Source organism: Galeopterus variegatus, unplaced genomic scaffold (assembly GCF_000696425.1).
Source record: "Galeopterus variegatus unplaced genomic scaffold, G_variegatus-3.0.2 Scaffold872, whole genome shotgun sequence".
Taxonomy (NCBI): domain Eukaryota; kingdom Metazoa; phylum Chordata; class Mammalia; order Dermoptera; family Cynocephalidae; genus Galeopterus; species Galeopterus variegatus.
In genome coordinates, this window is record NW_007726983.1 from 245,849 (window position 1) to 263,586 (window position 17,738).

Here is a 17,738-nt window from a genome sequence, read left to right on the forward strand (position 1 = left end):
TCTCTAAGTATTTTATACTTCCATAAAAAGGAAAAAAAAACCTTGCAAAATAGATGAAAGGATTAGAGAACAAATACATTTAGGGCCTATTTGCCCACCTAAATACCTGCGGGTGGTATTTATAAGTAGGCATTTTATGAAAGGTTATTATTATTAGTATTATTATTATCATCACCCCACAGAAAGTTTTAGGAGATGTAAGTGGCCTGAAAAGCCCTAAGCTCTCTGGGGTAAATCTTACTCTTCAATTTGATTTTTAAGTTACTGTTAGCATGTAGCATGCTGTGTTTACAGTATTCAATAAAATACTTATTGACTGTGTAATTTTCTAATTTAGGGTAGTATTCAAATATAAGGTTGCATTTGGACACTTCTGTTATCTGTCCATTGCACCTCTTTCCCATATTCTACTTTTTTAAATTGCTCTTCCTCAAATGCTCTTAATTATCCTTTGATTTATAAAAATCAAAGTACCATTATTCTTTTGAATGTTTTAAACTTAGCACCTTGAGCTCTTTCAGAAAAGTCAGATAGATACCTAAGAACTAAAACACCAAAAAGACAAATATATAAACTAACCTAAGCAAAAGACTGCAGACATCTTTGATGCACACATTCCCTTTGAGCTGTATCTTCCCAGATCCAACAAAAGCCTGGACCACCCAGAGAGAAGCCTCAAGGGACAGCATACAGATGCTGCTGACCTAGTGCCATAGAAACCAAAGCAAAACACCAGCAACAGGACTAGCTGCAAGGTTCCCCTCAGTGTTGGCTTTGGCAGCAAACCTGACACACCTTGTCAGCAGAGATATCTTTGAAGTAGCTGGCAGACTTCCATCTCCCACTCAAATAAGCTCAGCTTCATTTCCTATTCTTTTCTCCAAAGAGGATCTCTCCATCAGATATGAGAGAACAAAGCTCGATTAATCAGAAGGGATTTTTGCTACCAACAGACAAATTGGGCAACTGGAGCAGCTGTCTGTAAAACACCAATGCTGTTAGTGACTATGATATGATATTTATATGTGGGTTTTCATCCACGGTTCCTGGATCATGCTACTCTCTGATCTTCTCCTGCCCTCCTTTCACCTGCTCCTTTTTCTCACTGATGCAGGAAATTCTCTGACCTACCTTGTCATAAGACCCTGTTTCAGGAGGGGCCACCCCATATCCGGGAGGAAGGAACGCTGCACAGAGAGGCCAACAAGAACATGAACAAACAGGCCTTGCGGGGCTTCCCCACACAGTCTATCAGTATTAGATCAGACCCTTTTTGTCCAATCACATTTCTACAAGGTTGTCCATGCTTGAATCATGCCTACATAATGAAGCTTCCATAAAAACCAACAGCACAGGGTTCAGGGAGCTTCCCAATAGCTGAACATGTGCAGGTTCCTGAAGATTGGCATGCCTGTGAAGGGTGTGGAAGTTCTGCGCCCCTTCCCCCATACCTTGCCCTATGCACTTCTTTGTCTGTATCCTTTGTAATAGCCTTTATAATAAACCAGTAAACATAAATACGTTTCCCTGAGTTCTGTGAGCCGCTCAAACAAACTAATCGAACCCAAGATAGGGGTTGTGGAAACCCTGATTTATAGCTGGTTGGTCAGAAGTCCCAGAGGACTGGACTCAAAACTGGCATCTGAACTGGGGGGAAGTCTTGGGGACTGAGCCCTTACCCTTACCCTGTGCAATCTGACACTATTTCCAGGTAGATAGTATCAGATTGAACTGGAGTACATCCCATTGGTGTCTGCTGAAGAATTGCTGGCTTGCTTGCCAGGGGGGACAGTGATGATTGCAGTTGTGGCTGAGTAAGAATATAGGAAAAACACTCTCTTTTTGTTTTTTCAAATGTGCTCAGTTACCACTTTATAATGTGGAGGAAATTCAGTCAATACCAGATACTGAGTTCAGTGGGGGAGGAAAGGTATGGTGAATGGGGAAGAGAGGGAGGATTAAATCACTCATCTACTCTTTCTCCCAAAGACACCTCCAAGTTAAACCCTTTCTCAAGGGAGCAGAACACAGGGACACAACCTTTGGAAAACTATTCTTTCTCCGTTCATTCAATCAACATTAGTTACCAGGGACATTCACCTATACCAACATTGTAGGTCATTTCTTCTCCTCTTATTTTTTACTGTAACACCACAGAACATGCCTTCTTATGGTAGCATCATCCTCTCTCCTCACATATGCCAAACAGTGGGACTCGGAAGACTTCATAGGAAATCCTATCCCAGGCCAAAGGGGATGTGCCCTTTTAGTTTTAAATCTCCTTTATCCTCTTTATTGCCAGATCCATTTCATTGGTGCCAAAGGAAATCGGACTGGTCATGGCAATTCTCTTGAGACTGATTTACCAATGGTAAAAGGACATATTTAACATCTGAGGGCCCTGGAGAAAAGTATTAATCAAACCTCTTACATTCCTTCCTCAGCACCCTTCTTGCATTCCCCACTGCTTGCAGTGTGAAGGAAGATTCACCCTTTGTCACCCTACAAAAACAAAGCAGGAAACCACAATGGGTTGTTTAGAGAAACTGGCCTAGATGCATTAACACTGTCTGTTCCAGGGGCAAACATGACTCAAACAGAGACAGACAGGATCTTGGGGCTTTAGATGTCCTCTGTGCTCTTCAGTTTCCCTAAGATGGAAACCAGATATCTACAGCAGTGGTTCTCAATCCTGGCTGTACGCAAGAATCACCCAGGCCCTATCCCAGAGACTCTGATTCAGTTGGACTATGTGAGGTCTTGGCATGGCTGTTTTTTTGTTTGTTTGTTTGTTTGTTTTAATTATCTTTTAAATCAACTTTATTGAGGCATAATTTACATACAATAAAATGTACACATTTTAAGTGTACAGTATAAAAAGTTTTGGAAACGCACTGCCATAATCAAGATTACATAACATTTGCATAACCCTTGTGTCCCTCTGCAGTAAACCCTTCATCCCCACCCTGGCCCCAAGGCAGTCACTGATCTGTTTTCTATCACTACAGATTAGATTTATTCTTTTATAAATGAAATCTTACAGAATGTACTGATTGCTTGGCTTCCTTTTATCAACATGTTTTTTGAGTTCATTTATATTGTACCTATCAGCATTTTATTTCCTTTTATTGCTGAGTAGTATTCATATATGGATATGCCACAATGTGTTTTTCCATTAATCTGTTGATGGACATTCGAGTTGTTTCCAGTTTTGGTTATTATGAATCAAGTATTAGTTTCCTATGGCAGCTGTAACAAATTCCTGCAAATATTGTGGCTTAAAACAACACACATTTATTCTCTTATAGTTCTGGAGGTCAGAACTCCAAAACTAATCTCACTGAGCTGAAACCAAGGTGTCGGAAGGGCTACTTTTGTGTAGGAGGCTCTCAGGAGGAATCAACTTCCTTGCCTTTTCCAGCATCTAGAGTTGCATTCATTGGCTCACAGCCCCTCCTTGCATCTCCAAAGTCATGGCATAGCATCTTCTATGACTCTGCTTCTCTCTGCTTCTATCACATGGCCTTTCTCTCCTGTATCTGTAATCTCACTCTTGTGTGATTGCATTTAGGGTCCACCTGGCTAATCAAGCATAATATCCCCATCACAAGATCCTCGAATCAATCATATCTGCCAAGTCTTATATGGATAAAATAACATTCACAGGTTTCAGAGATTAGGATAGGGACATCTTTTTTGGGGGGGTGGGCATTATTCAGCCTACCACAAAAGCTATTATGAATACTCAGGTACAAGTCTTTGTGTGAACATATGTTTTTATTTCTCTTGGGTAAATATCTAGAAATACCTGGAATTGCTGAGTCATATGGTAAGTACATATTTAAATTTATAAGAAACTGCCAAACTATTTTCTAAAGTGGTTTGTACCATCTCACATTCTTCCTGGCAACATATGAGAGATCCATTCATCCTTACTAATACTTGGTACTGTCAGTTGTTTTAACTTTAATCATTCTAGTGAGTATAAAGTATATTTCCTTATAGTTTTAATTTGCATTTCCCTGATGATTAATGATATTGAGCATCATTTCATGTGCTGATTGGCCATTTATATATCTTTATTAGTAAGGTGTCTATTAAAATCTTTTGCCCATTTCAAAAAAAAAAAATTGAGTAGTTTGCCTTATTATTGAGTTCCAAGACTTCTTCATTCTACATTCTGATATAAGTCTTTGTCAGATATATGAGGGTACTTCAAAAAGTTCATGGAAAGATTCATATTACCTTTTAATTCCATTTTTCCATGAACTTTTTGAAGTACCCTGGTATATTGCAAATATTTTCTCCCAGGCTGTGGCTTGTCTTTCATTTTCTTAACAATACCTTTCCAAGAACAAAAGTCTGAGACCTGAGAAAATCCAATTTCTATATCTTTTTTCTTTCATAGTTCACACTTTTTATATCCTAAGAAATTTTTGTCTATTGAAGGTCACAAAAAATTTTTTTTAATTCTTCAAGGAACTTTCATGCACAGGCAAAGTTGAGAACTACAGTTCTGTAGGGAATCTGACTCAGCTTTCTCAATTTAACCTGAGTTTCTGCCATAGAAACTTCAAGTACTAAAGGTAAAACAGGAGTATGGTTAACCAGAGTACTGTAATAACAAGGATTCAATGGAGAGTCTTAGGACTGACTGACTGAACTGACTAGCTTCCAAGCTTAAGTGTGAGCAGCTGTCAAGAGCTAGAAAGAGTGAGTTAAAAAGAAAGTCAGAAGTACTTCTAGTGTGTTCCAGCGAAGTGCAAAGAGGAAGCGAGAATAGGACTGTCCTCTCCCCTGTGGAAAAAGCACACCCAAGTTCATTTCAGTTTAAACTGAGTAAGTGGGAAAAATTACTTCTGTTCTTGGTGGGATTCTTTAGCACATGCTTCTCACAGAGACCTCATGTAGCTGAGAGTGAGGCTTGGCAATGTTTGGCCACCGTTTTTGAAGCCACTGCATTAAACAAATGAAGGTGGCAGCAATAATATTTGCCCAAACCTTGGTTCCAACAGGGGTTAGACAAGCTGAGCTTTCATTACATGAAAGGAGATGTCAGGAGCACCAAATGGGCTCAATTTTCCCTGGAGTCCCAGACAAAGTGGGTCTGTTTCTAAACTGTGGACAGGAGGCTACTTTCTCCAGATGTTATATTTAGCTAAAGGAATCTCCAACACAGCTTCATGCAAATGTAAAATATGTCCCAGCAGACATAACCACAAACCATAAGGCCAGCAGGGAGCAGCCCTGGGGGTTCAGTAGCATAGAGGGTCTAACTGTGCAACTACCCTGACTTCCCCAAATTAGCTGAATTAACTGTGAGCCAGATTTTTGGCCAGTTCTTACATTTAATCAGTCTTTGTTTCCCTCTTGCTAGAGATTCTGCCCTTGAGGAGAAAAATGTGCTGTTCAATTTCACTCCCAACTTCCAGCAGCTTGCCACAACACCAGGTAGGACAAACAATCTAATATGGGTGTTGAATACCTCCATATTCTTTGGAGGTTTACATGCCAAAGAAAAGGCTAAGTTAATTCTATAACTAAGCGAAATATGCACCTGGATTCAATGGAAAAGAGTAAGTGAGAAAATCACATACCCTCTTCCCTGCACATCATACCTAGAGAGTCCTGGTAGAGCTTGTGGATGGAAACGTTGGGCTCTAGAGCCAGGTGACTAGATTTAAATACTAGCCTCGCCTCATTTTTGCTTCATCTCTTTAAGACTCAGTTTCCTCCTCCATAAAATAGGGATAATAATAGTAACTACTTTTATCATCATAAGTTTTGCCAGTGAATCATTAAGTTTTATAGATTAAAAAAAAATAATTTAAGGGCCGGCCCGTGGCTCACTCAGTAGAGTGCAGTGCTGATAACACCAAGGCCCCGGGTTCGGATCCCATATAGGGATGGCCGGTTCGCTCACTGGCTGAGCGTGGTGCTGACAACACCAAGTCAAGGGTTAAGATCCCCTTACCGGTCATCTTTTTTAAAAAAAATTTAAAAAAGAAGAAATCCTGTGACTTTTGCTAGTGACAAACAAATTCAAATTCATATAAAGCACAGGTGTCCACAGCCAAACCAGAAATAAAGTTATCTTTTCTAAAGCCCGAGTCTCCAGAGATGTGGATATTCCTTTTGCCGCTGGAACCAAATTCACTGGTAAAACAAAAGATGTATCTACTTTACACACTGGGATTCCAGTTTAGCGTCTCCTGGTTGCTGGCCATTGTAGATAACAGCATCTAAAACAATGCTTCATTCCTCAAGAAATTTGGTCTTCAATTGCTCAGGATAGCCCTCTCCACACCCACACCCACTTCTGTTTGTCCTTATCTCTGGAATAGCGATTTACCTATCACAAATCAACACAGGTTACCCAACAACCAGAAGGAAGCCCCCAGTGTAGGATAGTTTTGTCATCACAGGATTGTAGTATACTGGATTTAGAAGGCACCATGGAGATCACGTAGCCCAACCTATTTTTTTAAACATAGAGAACAGAGGCACAGAAAGAAATAATTGCCCAAGGTCTCAGAGATAATATCAGAGTTAAGCACAAGAAAAAGGGTCACAGGGAAAAGGCCTCTGCTCTGTTAGCACGAAGCAAGCCCTAAGAAGCTTCAAGTAACTGAAGGGTGGCCAGGCACATTCCTTAGGTTTCTTATCTGATTATTATAACTTAGCCAGTGGGATTCTAATTCTTTATGTGCAACACATTCTAAACCGAAGAGATTGGAAAATTGGGGTATGAAGAATGTTTCTTTGCCCATTACTAAAAAGCAGAGACTCATCCAGCCTCAAAAGAATGAATCTTCTCTCATGATCTGCCAGGAAGCTTCTACCTTAGAGTTCTCTGCCTACATTGGGACCCCAAGGGAGAGAGAACAGAGACTATTCACCCTGAGGGATAGTAAACATTGCCATTCAACAATCATATGTATATTTCTAATCAACTATATGAAGGTACTTCAAAAAGCTCATGGAAAAATAGAATTGAGAGATAATACAAATTTTTCCATGAACTCTTTGAAGTACTCTCATAATTTAATTGATCCCAAGTTATAAAGATCAAAAGTTCTTATGATCTGAAACTATACACAACAGTATGGATAAATCTTACAAACATAATGCTGAATGAGAGAAACCAGACACTGTATGATTCTACTTCTACAAAGTTTGAAACCAAGCAAAACTAATCTCTGCTCTTAACAGTCAGGACAGTTGTTATCTTTGGGAGTTATCTTTTGGGGTTTGGAGAGGGATGTGACTAGAAGGAAGCATGAGGAAGGCTTCTGGGGCTCTGTTTCTTGATCTGGGAGCTGGTTACACAGGTGTGTTCAATTTGTGAAAATGCATTTAGCTGTAAACTTCTGAGATGTGCGCTTTTCTTCAATGAAATGTAATATATATAGTCTTGTGAGAAATAAGAAATTCTTCCCTACACCCCAGCATAGAAATTCTCAGCTTAAAAAGGTAAACTCTGAGACCATGGGTAGGAATATCATTTATGGGTGGATTTTCCTTTTGGAAGCCATATGCCCCATGCCTTGTATATGTGCCACGCACTTAGGCCTTTGGGTGAAATGTGAATGGGGCACCTCAGGAGCCAGGAACATGATTTCATAGCTTTGATATCTGGCTGCCTTCAGTATAAACATCTCTGAGATCTGGAAAGGCTATAAGACTTTCAGCCTGGTTCTTCTCTCACATTCTAAGGCTGGGAGAAAAGGGAGCTGAGAGATTGGGTGGAGTCTAGTCTATCTCTCACAAAGCTATTTTCTCAGGTGAGTGAAGAAAATGGAGGAGGAAACTACTAATCAACCACTTTCCTTCTTGAAATAGTCTCAGTGGCTGTCAAGATCACAAAGAAGAGCTGAGGTGGTACCCAATTATTGTCAAAGTTTCATCTAAATAAGTTTTAATTTTAGTCATACATACATATATCACCAAGTAGTACAGAATAATTCATATCAATGACAAGCAAGCTTGAGTAGATGCTGGAAACCATGGAGGAGATGATGAAAAGTAGCCTTACTCCTGAACGCAGTGTGGCCCCAATCACAGCACAGCCAGGCCACTAAAAATAGCCAGTGAGCTCTGGGAGGAGTTATCTTTCCTTTCTTTCTTCTCTTTGTCAGATGATTGTACCTGAATATACTGTCTCTAAGACACAGGGAAAGCACCTTCATGGATACAATTATGTAGACAGAAGATTCTAAATCAGTACTTGATTTTTTTGGTAAGCTGACTGGTATGGGGGTCTGAATCCTTGACCTAGGTGTTGTAACACCATGGTCTAACCAATTGAGCTAACCAGCTATCCCTAAATCAGTACTTTTATAAGGCTGGTAAAATCAGAAGAAACTGGGTACAAATTCCACACCTAGTGAAATCTTGAAAACTTCCTAATGTTAAGAATTGGAAAACTAACTATGAGCTATGGCTTTATTGACCACAATCCTGTTTACCAGAGTTCTTTCTCTCCCAGCCTCAAATCTTTATACTGGATTTTGCCAGCTGAAAACCAATGAATTCTAAATAGCCCTATATATCCTCTTCCTACTATAACTTGTAGGAAGATTATTTGCCTTCTGAAAAGTCTTCTGTGGATGTCAGAGCTTGAATGTTAGACATGGTATATCATGTACATTGGTTAGGGCCTTTACCACCATTATAACCAAACCTCATGAATAAATGATTCCACTGAGAGCTCAAGTTGAGAAAGCTTCGTAAAGAGGTTTCTGGGTTTCCAACAGGCTAGTTCCCCTATAAAGCTAGGCTAATGTCAGAATCCTGCCGACTACACCAATTGCAAAGGCCTTTTACCTTCCCATAATCCTGCCAACTGGGACAATTGTCAAGCTAGGGCTGAGTCTGGAGCTCACAGACCCCTCAAGCCTGTTGTCCAGACTGGGTCACAAACCCTTCACACACCAGGCTGGGTCCCCAGACCCCTCACATGCCAGGCTGGGTCATCAAACCCCTCACATGCAGTTCTATGAGCTAGGTAACTGGCAAACAGGTCCTTGAAAGCTGTAGATTGGAAAGCATGGCTGCGTGAAGAGGCAGCTGCCTCGGGCACTGTGCATGCACACCAACTCCACCCACACACACACAGACACAATTTGTTTACTGAACCACCCCCAACTGGCCCTGAGGTGAGGGGAACCTGATTAAATAATTCTATTTTTCCAACATCCACCATTGACAGATAAGGTGAATTTGGCAGAAATTCCTTTAGATAGTAATTATTTTGAGTTTTTTCCTTGGTCGTATTACTCAACCTACATTCAAGGAATTATGATAACAATTCAGTTTCAGAAAGCATTCAGAGACCCAAAGACAAAGATATGTCATGATAAGAATAACCAAATTCATGAGTTCACCTTGGCCAAGATGAGAACCTGGAAAGAGAACTAAATCCAAGACATAAATATACATGAATTTGCTAAATGAACTAGAAGAGGAAAACGTGAAATGACCCTGAAGGTCCCTGTATCTCAACACCTTTGCAAATCACTTAAAGGAAATCTCCCAAAACAGTTATAATTAATAAATGCACATTATGAATTACGGTGCCAGTCCTGAGGTTGTACCTTGTAAATAGTTACTTTCCCAGGGCTATTATTAATTCAGTTCAGAGAGAAAGAAAAGAATGCCAATTTAAATATTTTTTCTCCATGAATACATAGTAGGGGATGCCCAGTGGAAACCCTTTTAAGTGGGCCAATAAGATATCATTCCTCTTTATTTACAAGATTGTGTCATTGCTCCACACAAGAACCTCTGGAACTAGGAATATCTATATACCTTTTTAAAGAGTCTTCCTGAGTCTTCGCTGACTTGGACGAATCGAGGAATGATATTATTCAGGTAGATGTCACTCAGGGTGGTGTGGTCCCTGCTCTCCCGCTTCACCTGGTTTAAGAGAAGATTCCAGCAGTTGACTGGAGAGAGAACATTCTGATCTTTCCTGTAAAGAAACAGCAAGAAAAAAAAAAAATCAATGTTGGTATGCAGTCAGGGCCAACATCTACAACTACAATCCATGTCACAAAATCATAGCAATCAAAGCCAAACCAGAAATAAGCATATCATTCTTTTTTTTTTTTAAAAGATGACCGGTAAGGGGATCTTAACCCTTGACTTGGTGTTGTCAGCACCACGCTCAGCCAGTGAGCAAACCAGCCATCCCTATATGGGATCCGAACCTGGGGCCTTGGTGTTATCAGCACCGCACTCTACCGAGTGAGCCACGGGCCGGCCCCTAAGCATATCATTCTTGAAGCCTGCCTCTCTAGTTTTCTCCTTTCCTAAAAACTCAGTGAAGAAAAAAGAAGAAAGTAAGAATAACAAGGAGAGAGATAGGGGAGGGAGAGGCAAAGAGGAGGAGGAAAAGCAGGATTGTCTATTGAGCACCTACTATGTTCTAGGAACTTGGTAAATGCTTTATATGTATTATCTGATCTAAGCTCCATCATTTCATTATAAGAAAAGAACCACCATTCTACCCATTTCACTGATTAGAAAACTGAAGCTCAGAGAAGTTGTCACTTGCCCACAGCTAGGAAGAAAGAGTCACACAGCTAAGAGGGAGTCAGGGTTTAGAACAACAGTTCTGCACTGTCTGACTTGAACAGATCTAGGCTGTCTGATTCCAAAATCCATAACCTTAGTGTTGGGAAAATGGAACAATTTGGTCAGGCTCCCCTGGCCTCAGAGACGGTTCAGGGTCGTTCGGTAAACATTGTGTGTGTGGGTGGAGAAGGTGTGCCTGCACAGTGGTGTCACTTTGGCTGGTGTTTTACTGCCTCAGGCGCCCACCCTGTATGACCATATTTTTTCCAGCCTGCAGCTTCCAAGGACCGTGGGGCCAGTTACCTAGCTCATAAACCTGTGTGAAGGGGTCTGGTGACAGACTGGCATGGAGGAGTCTAGTGACCCAGCCTGGCATGTGAACAGTTTGTGACCCAGTCTGTGAATGGGCTTGAGGGGTCTGGGAGCTCCAGACCCAGCCCTAGCTCAACCATCAGTCCAGTCAGTGCAGGATTACTGGCAGGTAAAAGAGCTGCGACAACTAGCATGGTTGCCTAGCTTTACAATTGGCGTCATGAACAGGATTAAAAGAGCTAGACAATTGGTGCTGTGAGGATTCCAGGCCTTGCAAGTAGCCCTTGTCATGGCCAGACAAATTGGCATAGTCGGGCAGGATTAAGCCACATTTGGCATAGCCTGCAACAGGACTCTGAGCAGGTACAGGAGCTAAAAGCCCTTGGAAGAAGGAGGAAATATGGCTATTTCTAAGTATGCTGTACCCTATGGCCACCTTCCTACTCACCAGGACCTGGTTGCTGTACACTATACTGCAAGGCAGCATAGGCCAGGCGCTATAATACAAAACCCCTTGGGAGGGGTTGGAAATTTGGCTATCCTTGAGCATGTGGTGCCTGATGGCCACTTTTCTGCTGACCGGAGCCTGGGTTTGCTCACTCTGCTGCAAACTGATAGAGAGCTGAGGCGGAAAGCAGAGTTGTTGGCAGATGATGTGCAGCTACTGGCAGATTCAAGGCAGAAAGCTGTGTCGTTGGAAGCACGGATAAATGTCCTGGAGGACAATGTGCAGCGACTGGCCACTCCTTCCCCTCACACCAGGGAAGACAACCAACCCAACTGTAAGTTGGGGGAAACTGTGCATCTCCAGGCACAACCTGTTGTGCACGAGAAATTGAGGCATGAGCAGCCTATGGGACCGGACGGACAACTGGTGGGCGATCCATAGGTGACCCAGTTCACTACCTATGTCCCATATATCCAGGTTGAACTGGTTGACTTGGGGAGACAGTTCAAGCAGAAACATGGGGAGACCCTTGCTGCTTGGCTGTTGTGGTTATGGGACCTAGGGGTGGATAGTGTAGTGTGCTCTGTTGAGGCGGTGGAGAAGTTGACCTCCATCACCATGCACCTGTCCCTGAGACAGCAGCTACAGAACAGCCACAGATATGCACCCGGATAATGTAATCACTCTCTGATGGACTGGGTGAATGCAGCTGCCCGAACCATGTGGGCAAATGCTGGAGAACTGCCCAAGATTGTTAGTAAATGGCAAATGTATGCTGAGCTGGTCCAAATCATTCGAGAGCTGGGGATGTGGCAGTCCATGTGTAATGTGAACACTCGGGGCCCGGACGATGAAAACTTTACAGGCATCATGAGAGATATAGTGCTGCAAAATGCCCCATCAATGTCCTTTGGGTCACTGATGGCCATACTGGCCCCATACATTGTCTTTTTTTTTTTTTTTAAAGATGACCGGTAAGGGGATCTTAACCCTTGACTTGGTGTTGTCAGCACCACGCTCAGCCAGTGAGCGAACCGGCCATCCCTATGTGGGATCCGAACCCGGGGCCTTGGTGTTATCAGCACCGCACTCTCCCGAGTGAGCCACGGGGCGGCCCGTGGCCCCATACATTGGTCGTCCTATACATGAGGTAACGACCATGATAGCTGGCTTGGGTGAAGTAGAGGATAGCGGACAAGCAAAAGGGGTCCAAAGACCAAACCCCCAAGAAGTACTTGGGATTTTATCCCAAAGGGACCAAGCAAGACCAAGCAGATGTGGCTTGACTTGCTTGCAGCAGGGGTTGACAAAAAGAAAACTGGCCAGTCGCCAAATGCAGTTCTGTTTGCCTTGTGGCAGCAATTGCTCCCTGAACAGTGTTTCACCAAACGTCGGGAAACGGGTAGCACGGTATGCTCAGTGGATTTAAAGGATTTTTTGGTTGCCCTCAAGAAGGCAGATGAACTGTTCCATTCTGATTAGGGAGCAGGCCAAGGTACTCGTCTTTTGGGGGCAGGTGAGGACTGGAGGCCTCATGCTGAATTGGCAATATATTGGTCAAGGACAAATGTGCAGCATATTTTGGCATTGGTGGATACAGGTGCAGAATGTGGCCTGATATATGGCAGTTCAGATAAGTTTCCAGGCGCCAAAGTTTGTATAGATGGCTATGGAGTACATACTACTGAGGTCAAAACTGTGTCATTGGCACTAGGCATAGGAAGATTACCTCCTCGTGTATATACTGTATATATATCTCCTATTGCTGAATACATCTTGGGTATGGATGTACTTTACGGTTTGCACCTATAAACAACAGGTGGAGAGGTTTGGCTGCAAATATGGACAGTAAAGCCTGTGTTACGAGGATATGCTAAACATGACCCACAGGTGTTACCCAAGCCCAGACAGTGTGAGTTAATGTGAAGCAGTATCACCTATCAGGAGGACATGCAGAGATAAGTGCCACTACATTGGAATTAGAGAAAGTTGGCATTATTCACCCAGCTCAGAGCCCATTTAATGCTCCAGTATGGCCAGTGAAAAAGCCTGATGGTACCTGGAGAACAACTGTAGATTATCAAGAACTGAACAAAGTAGTGCCTTCTTTGCATGCAGCTGTGCCTTCAGTTCACAACTTGATGGATCAGCTGACGACTCAGCTGGTGACTTATCATTATGTACTGGACCTTGCAAATGCTTTTTCTCCATTCCAATCTCAGCTGATAGCCAAGATCAGTTCGCTTTCATGTGGGAAGGAAGACAGTGGACTTTTCAAGTATTGCCCCAAGGTTATCTGCATAGCCCAACCATCTGTCATGGTTTGGTGGCTGGGGACCTAGCCAAGTGGAGTAGGCCCAGCACGGTTACAATGTTTCACTATATTGATGATGTGTTACTAACCTCTGATTCCCTTACAGATTTCACCTAGGCAGCTCCAATGCTGCTAAGTCATTTGGAACAATGTGGGTGGGCTGTGAACACAGCCAAAGTGCAAAGACCTGGGCTGTCAGTCAAATTCCTGGGAGTGGTCTGGCCAGGTGAGATGAGGGTCATCCCAGAAGCTATTATAGATAAGATACAGGCATACCTTCATCCCGCAACAGTAGCTCAGCTACAGACATATTTGGGACTTTGGGGGTATGGGAGAGCTTTTGTACCCCATATGGACTAAATGGCACACACACTATATGCATTGACAAGGAAAGGAGTCCTCTGGGATTGCACTGAGGAAGTAAAACAAGCTTATCAGGCTATCAAAAGGGTAATACAGCAAGTACAAGCTTTACAAGTGGCCAACCCCACTAAGCCATTTGAGTTAGACATACATATAACCCAGGAGAGGTTAGGATAGGGTTTGTGACAGAGACAAGACTGATTCCACACACCTGTAGGATTCTGGTATCAGCTCTGGAATGGTGTTGAAGTGTACCACACCCTAATATTAAAGCAGTTAGCAGCTATGTATTCTGCCTTCATAGCCATGGAAGATATCACAGGAACTGCCAAAGTCCTAGTAAGGATGACATACCCCATAATAGGTTGGCTGTGCACATTGGCAACCAACCCTAAAACAGGTGTAGCTCAGACTCCCACTCTGTCTAAATGGGGAGCATATATAGAACAAAGGAGCACTGTGTCAATGAGTCCTCTGTCGAAAGAGTTGCAAACTGTGTTAGGCCCAGTAGAGGTTGTGGAGGAAACTTTGACACAACCCTTACCCATGGAGGTGGAGGCTACACATTTCCATGAGGGACAGGGACCTATCACAGAGCAAACTTAGTATACAGATGGCTCTAGAATGGGACCTTCAGCATCATGGACAGTGGTTGCTGTCCAGCCCTTAACAGATACCATGTGGTATGAAAATGGTACAGGGCAAAGCAGTCAATGGGCTGAAGTGAGAGCAGTATGGATGGTGATAAAGAATGAGCCTGGGCCATTAACCATCTGTACTGACAGCTGGGCTGTGTACAAAGGTTTAACCCTTTGGATTTCTACTTGGAAGTATCAATGGTGGATGGTAGGCCACCATCCCCTGTGGGGACAAGCCATGTGGCAAGAGTTATGGGAATTGGGGCATGAGAAAGAAGTAACTCTTTTCCATGTCACAGGACACTTCTCCTTAGCCAGTCCAGGAAATGATGAAGCCAATGCCATAGCTAAGGTAAGATGGCTGGAGAGAGCCCCAGCTGCCAATGTAGCCCAGTGGTTACATTGACGAATGCAGCATGCTGGCAATAAAACCACGTGGGTGGCGGCTCAAAGATGGGCCCTGCCTATAAAATGGGAAGACGTAGTGAATGCCTGTCGTGCTTGTCCAGTATGTGCTCAGAGAGTCCACACCCCCAGTGGGTGCCCCATACGGATAGACAAATAACTCGAGGAAGGGTGCCCCTGACTTGATGACAGGTGGACATTGTCAGACCATGGCCAAGGTCGGAAAATTTCAGATACATCTTCACAGCTGTTGATACAGCTACTGGTCTTTTGTTTATATGGCCTTGTAAGGCCCCAGACCAGGTAAACACTTTGAAGGCATTGAATAGCCTTATTGCTATGTATGGCTGGCCTATAGTTATAGAGTGATAATGGAACCCACTTCACTGGACATGGGGTTCAGAGGTGGGCCACCCCGTTGTCCATTCAGTGGAAGTTACATGTGTCATATCATCCCCAGGTGGTGGGAATGATTGAACAATACAATGGCCTTTTTAAAAAGGGACTAAGGGCTGTGTCTCCTGCTCTGAGTGGCCCAGGTGGCTCCTTCCTGGCCTCTGTTGCCTGTGACTTGCAAGTACTGGGAGCTCCTTAGGGAGGATGGGAAGTATGCCGGAAGCCAGGAAATGGCACAGACAGCTTATGAGGATATCTTTGGGTTGACATTCCCCTTTGGAAACGTGACAGAATGATGTGTCCTCAGCCAGCCTCCTATCCTCAGTGTCAAAATCTGTGTGGGGTTTAGACAAGGTGCCCACAGCAGCTGTATCTGTTGGAGTGCACGGTTAACATCAGCCCTTGGGTCATCTCCCAGAGGACAGCCTGAGGTGGCCCGCCGGAGAGGCCCGAGATCCATGGAGACCATGTGCCCTGCAGTGCCAGCATGTGACCGAGCAGGTAGGCCTCGCTGCCGCCGGACTCCATCTTCAGCCCGGCTAAGTGCACGCTGATGAGAGGCACCTCCCTGGAGAGGCCCAAGACCTGAGGCAACCACATGCCCAAGGCACCAGTGGGTGACCAAACAGACACTGAGACAGCTGTGCCAAATTGGCAGCCCCAGCAGCATCCTAGCCAGACAATAGTGTCGAACATTGTCCAACATGGAACATTCTCCAGGATAGATTACATGATAGGTCACAAATCAAGTCTCAACAAATTCAAAACAATTGGAATTATCCCATGTATTTTTTCAGACCACAATGGATTAAAATTAGAAATCAATAACAAATGAAATTCTGGAAACTATACAAAAACATGGAAATTAAACAGCATTTAGTTAATGACATATGGGTCGAAGAAGAAATCAAACAGGAAATCAAAAAATTTATTGAACCTAATGAAAACAATGATACATCATAACAAAACCTGTGGGATACTGCAAAAGCAGTACTAAGGGGGAAATTTATCACATTAAATGCTTACTTCAGAAGAATGGAAAGATGGCAAGTGAACAACCTAACACTTCACCTTAAAGAACTAGAAAAACAAGAACAATCCAAACACAAAGTTAGCAGATGGAAAGAAATCATTAAGATCAGAGCAGAACTCAATGAAATTGAATCCCAAAAAATGATACAAAAAAATCGATGAATCAAAAAAAAGTGGGTTTTTTTGAAAAGATAAATAAAATTGACAAACCGTTAGCCTGGCTAACTAAAAAAAGAAGAGAGAAGACCCAAATAACAAAAATTAGAAATGAAAAAGATGATATTACAACTGAATCCTCTGAAATACAAGGAATCATTCGAGACTACTATAAACAACTATATGCCAACAAATTAGAAAATCTGGAGGAAATGGATAAATTTCTGGACACACACAAACTACCAAAACCGAGCCAAGAAGATGTAGAAAATCTGAACAGACCAATAACAATAAAAGAGCTTGAAGCTCTTACCAGAAGGCTCCCAACAAAGAAAAGCCCAGGACCAGATGGACTCACAGCAGAAATCTACCAAACATTCAAGGAAGAATTGACACCAATTCTCTACAAACTATTCCAAAAGATTGAAACTGAGGCAATTTTTCCAAACTCATTCTATGAAGCAAACATCACCCTGATACCAAAACCTGGTAAAGATACAACTAAAAAAGAAAACTACAGTCCAATATACTTGATGAATATAGACACAAAAATCCTCAATAAAATAATAGCTAACAGAATACAGCAACACATACGGAAAATTACACACCATGGTCAAGTGGGATTCATCGCAGGGATGCAGGGTTGGTTCAACATATGCAAATCAATAAATGTGATACAACATATCAACAAAATCAAACACAACGACCATATGATCATTTCTATCTATAGATGCTGAAAAAGCATTTGATAAAATTCAACACTCGTTCATGATAAAGACTCTCTACAAGTTAGGTATAGATGGAAAGTATCTCAACATAATTAAAGCCATATATGATAAACCCACTGCCAATATCATCCTGAATGGGGAAAAGCCGAAAGCTTTTCCTTTAAGAACAGGAACTAGACAAGGAGGCCCACTCTCACCACTCCTATTCAACATAGTGTTGGAAGTACTAGCAAGAGCAATCAGAGAAGAGAAGGAGATAAAGGCATCCAGATTGGAAAAGATGAGTCAAACTGTCCCTGTTTGTAGATGACATGATCCTATATATCAAACAGCCTAAAGCTTCTACAAAAAAACTCTTGGAGTTGATA

The 17,738-nt window shown here is 42.6% G+C and overlaps 1 protein-coding gene across 2 annotated transcripts in view; it reads right to left on the reverse strand.

Annotated features, from left to right (window-relative positions):
• SRGAP2 (SLIT-ROBO Rho GTPase activating protein 2) overlaps positions 1-17,738 on the reverse strand; it is a 255,587-nt gene that overhangs the window by 114,994 nt on the left and 122,855 nt on the right. For both annotated transcript variants that reach the window (XM_008573077.1, XM_008573078.1), the window contains exon 3: positions 9,811-9,973. In XM_008573077.1, coding sequence (XP_008571299.1) covers positions 9,811-9,973 — 163 coding nt within the window. The remainder of the gene's footprint in view (positions 1-9,810; positions 9,974-17,738) is intronic.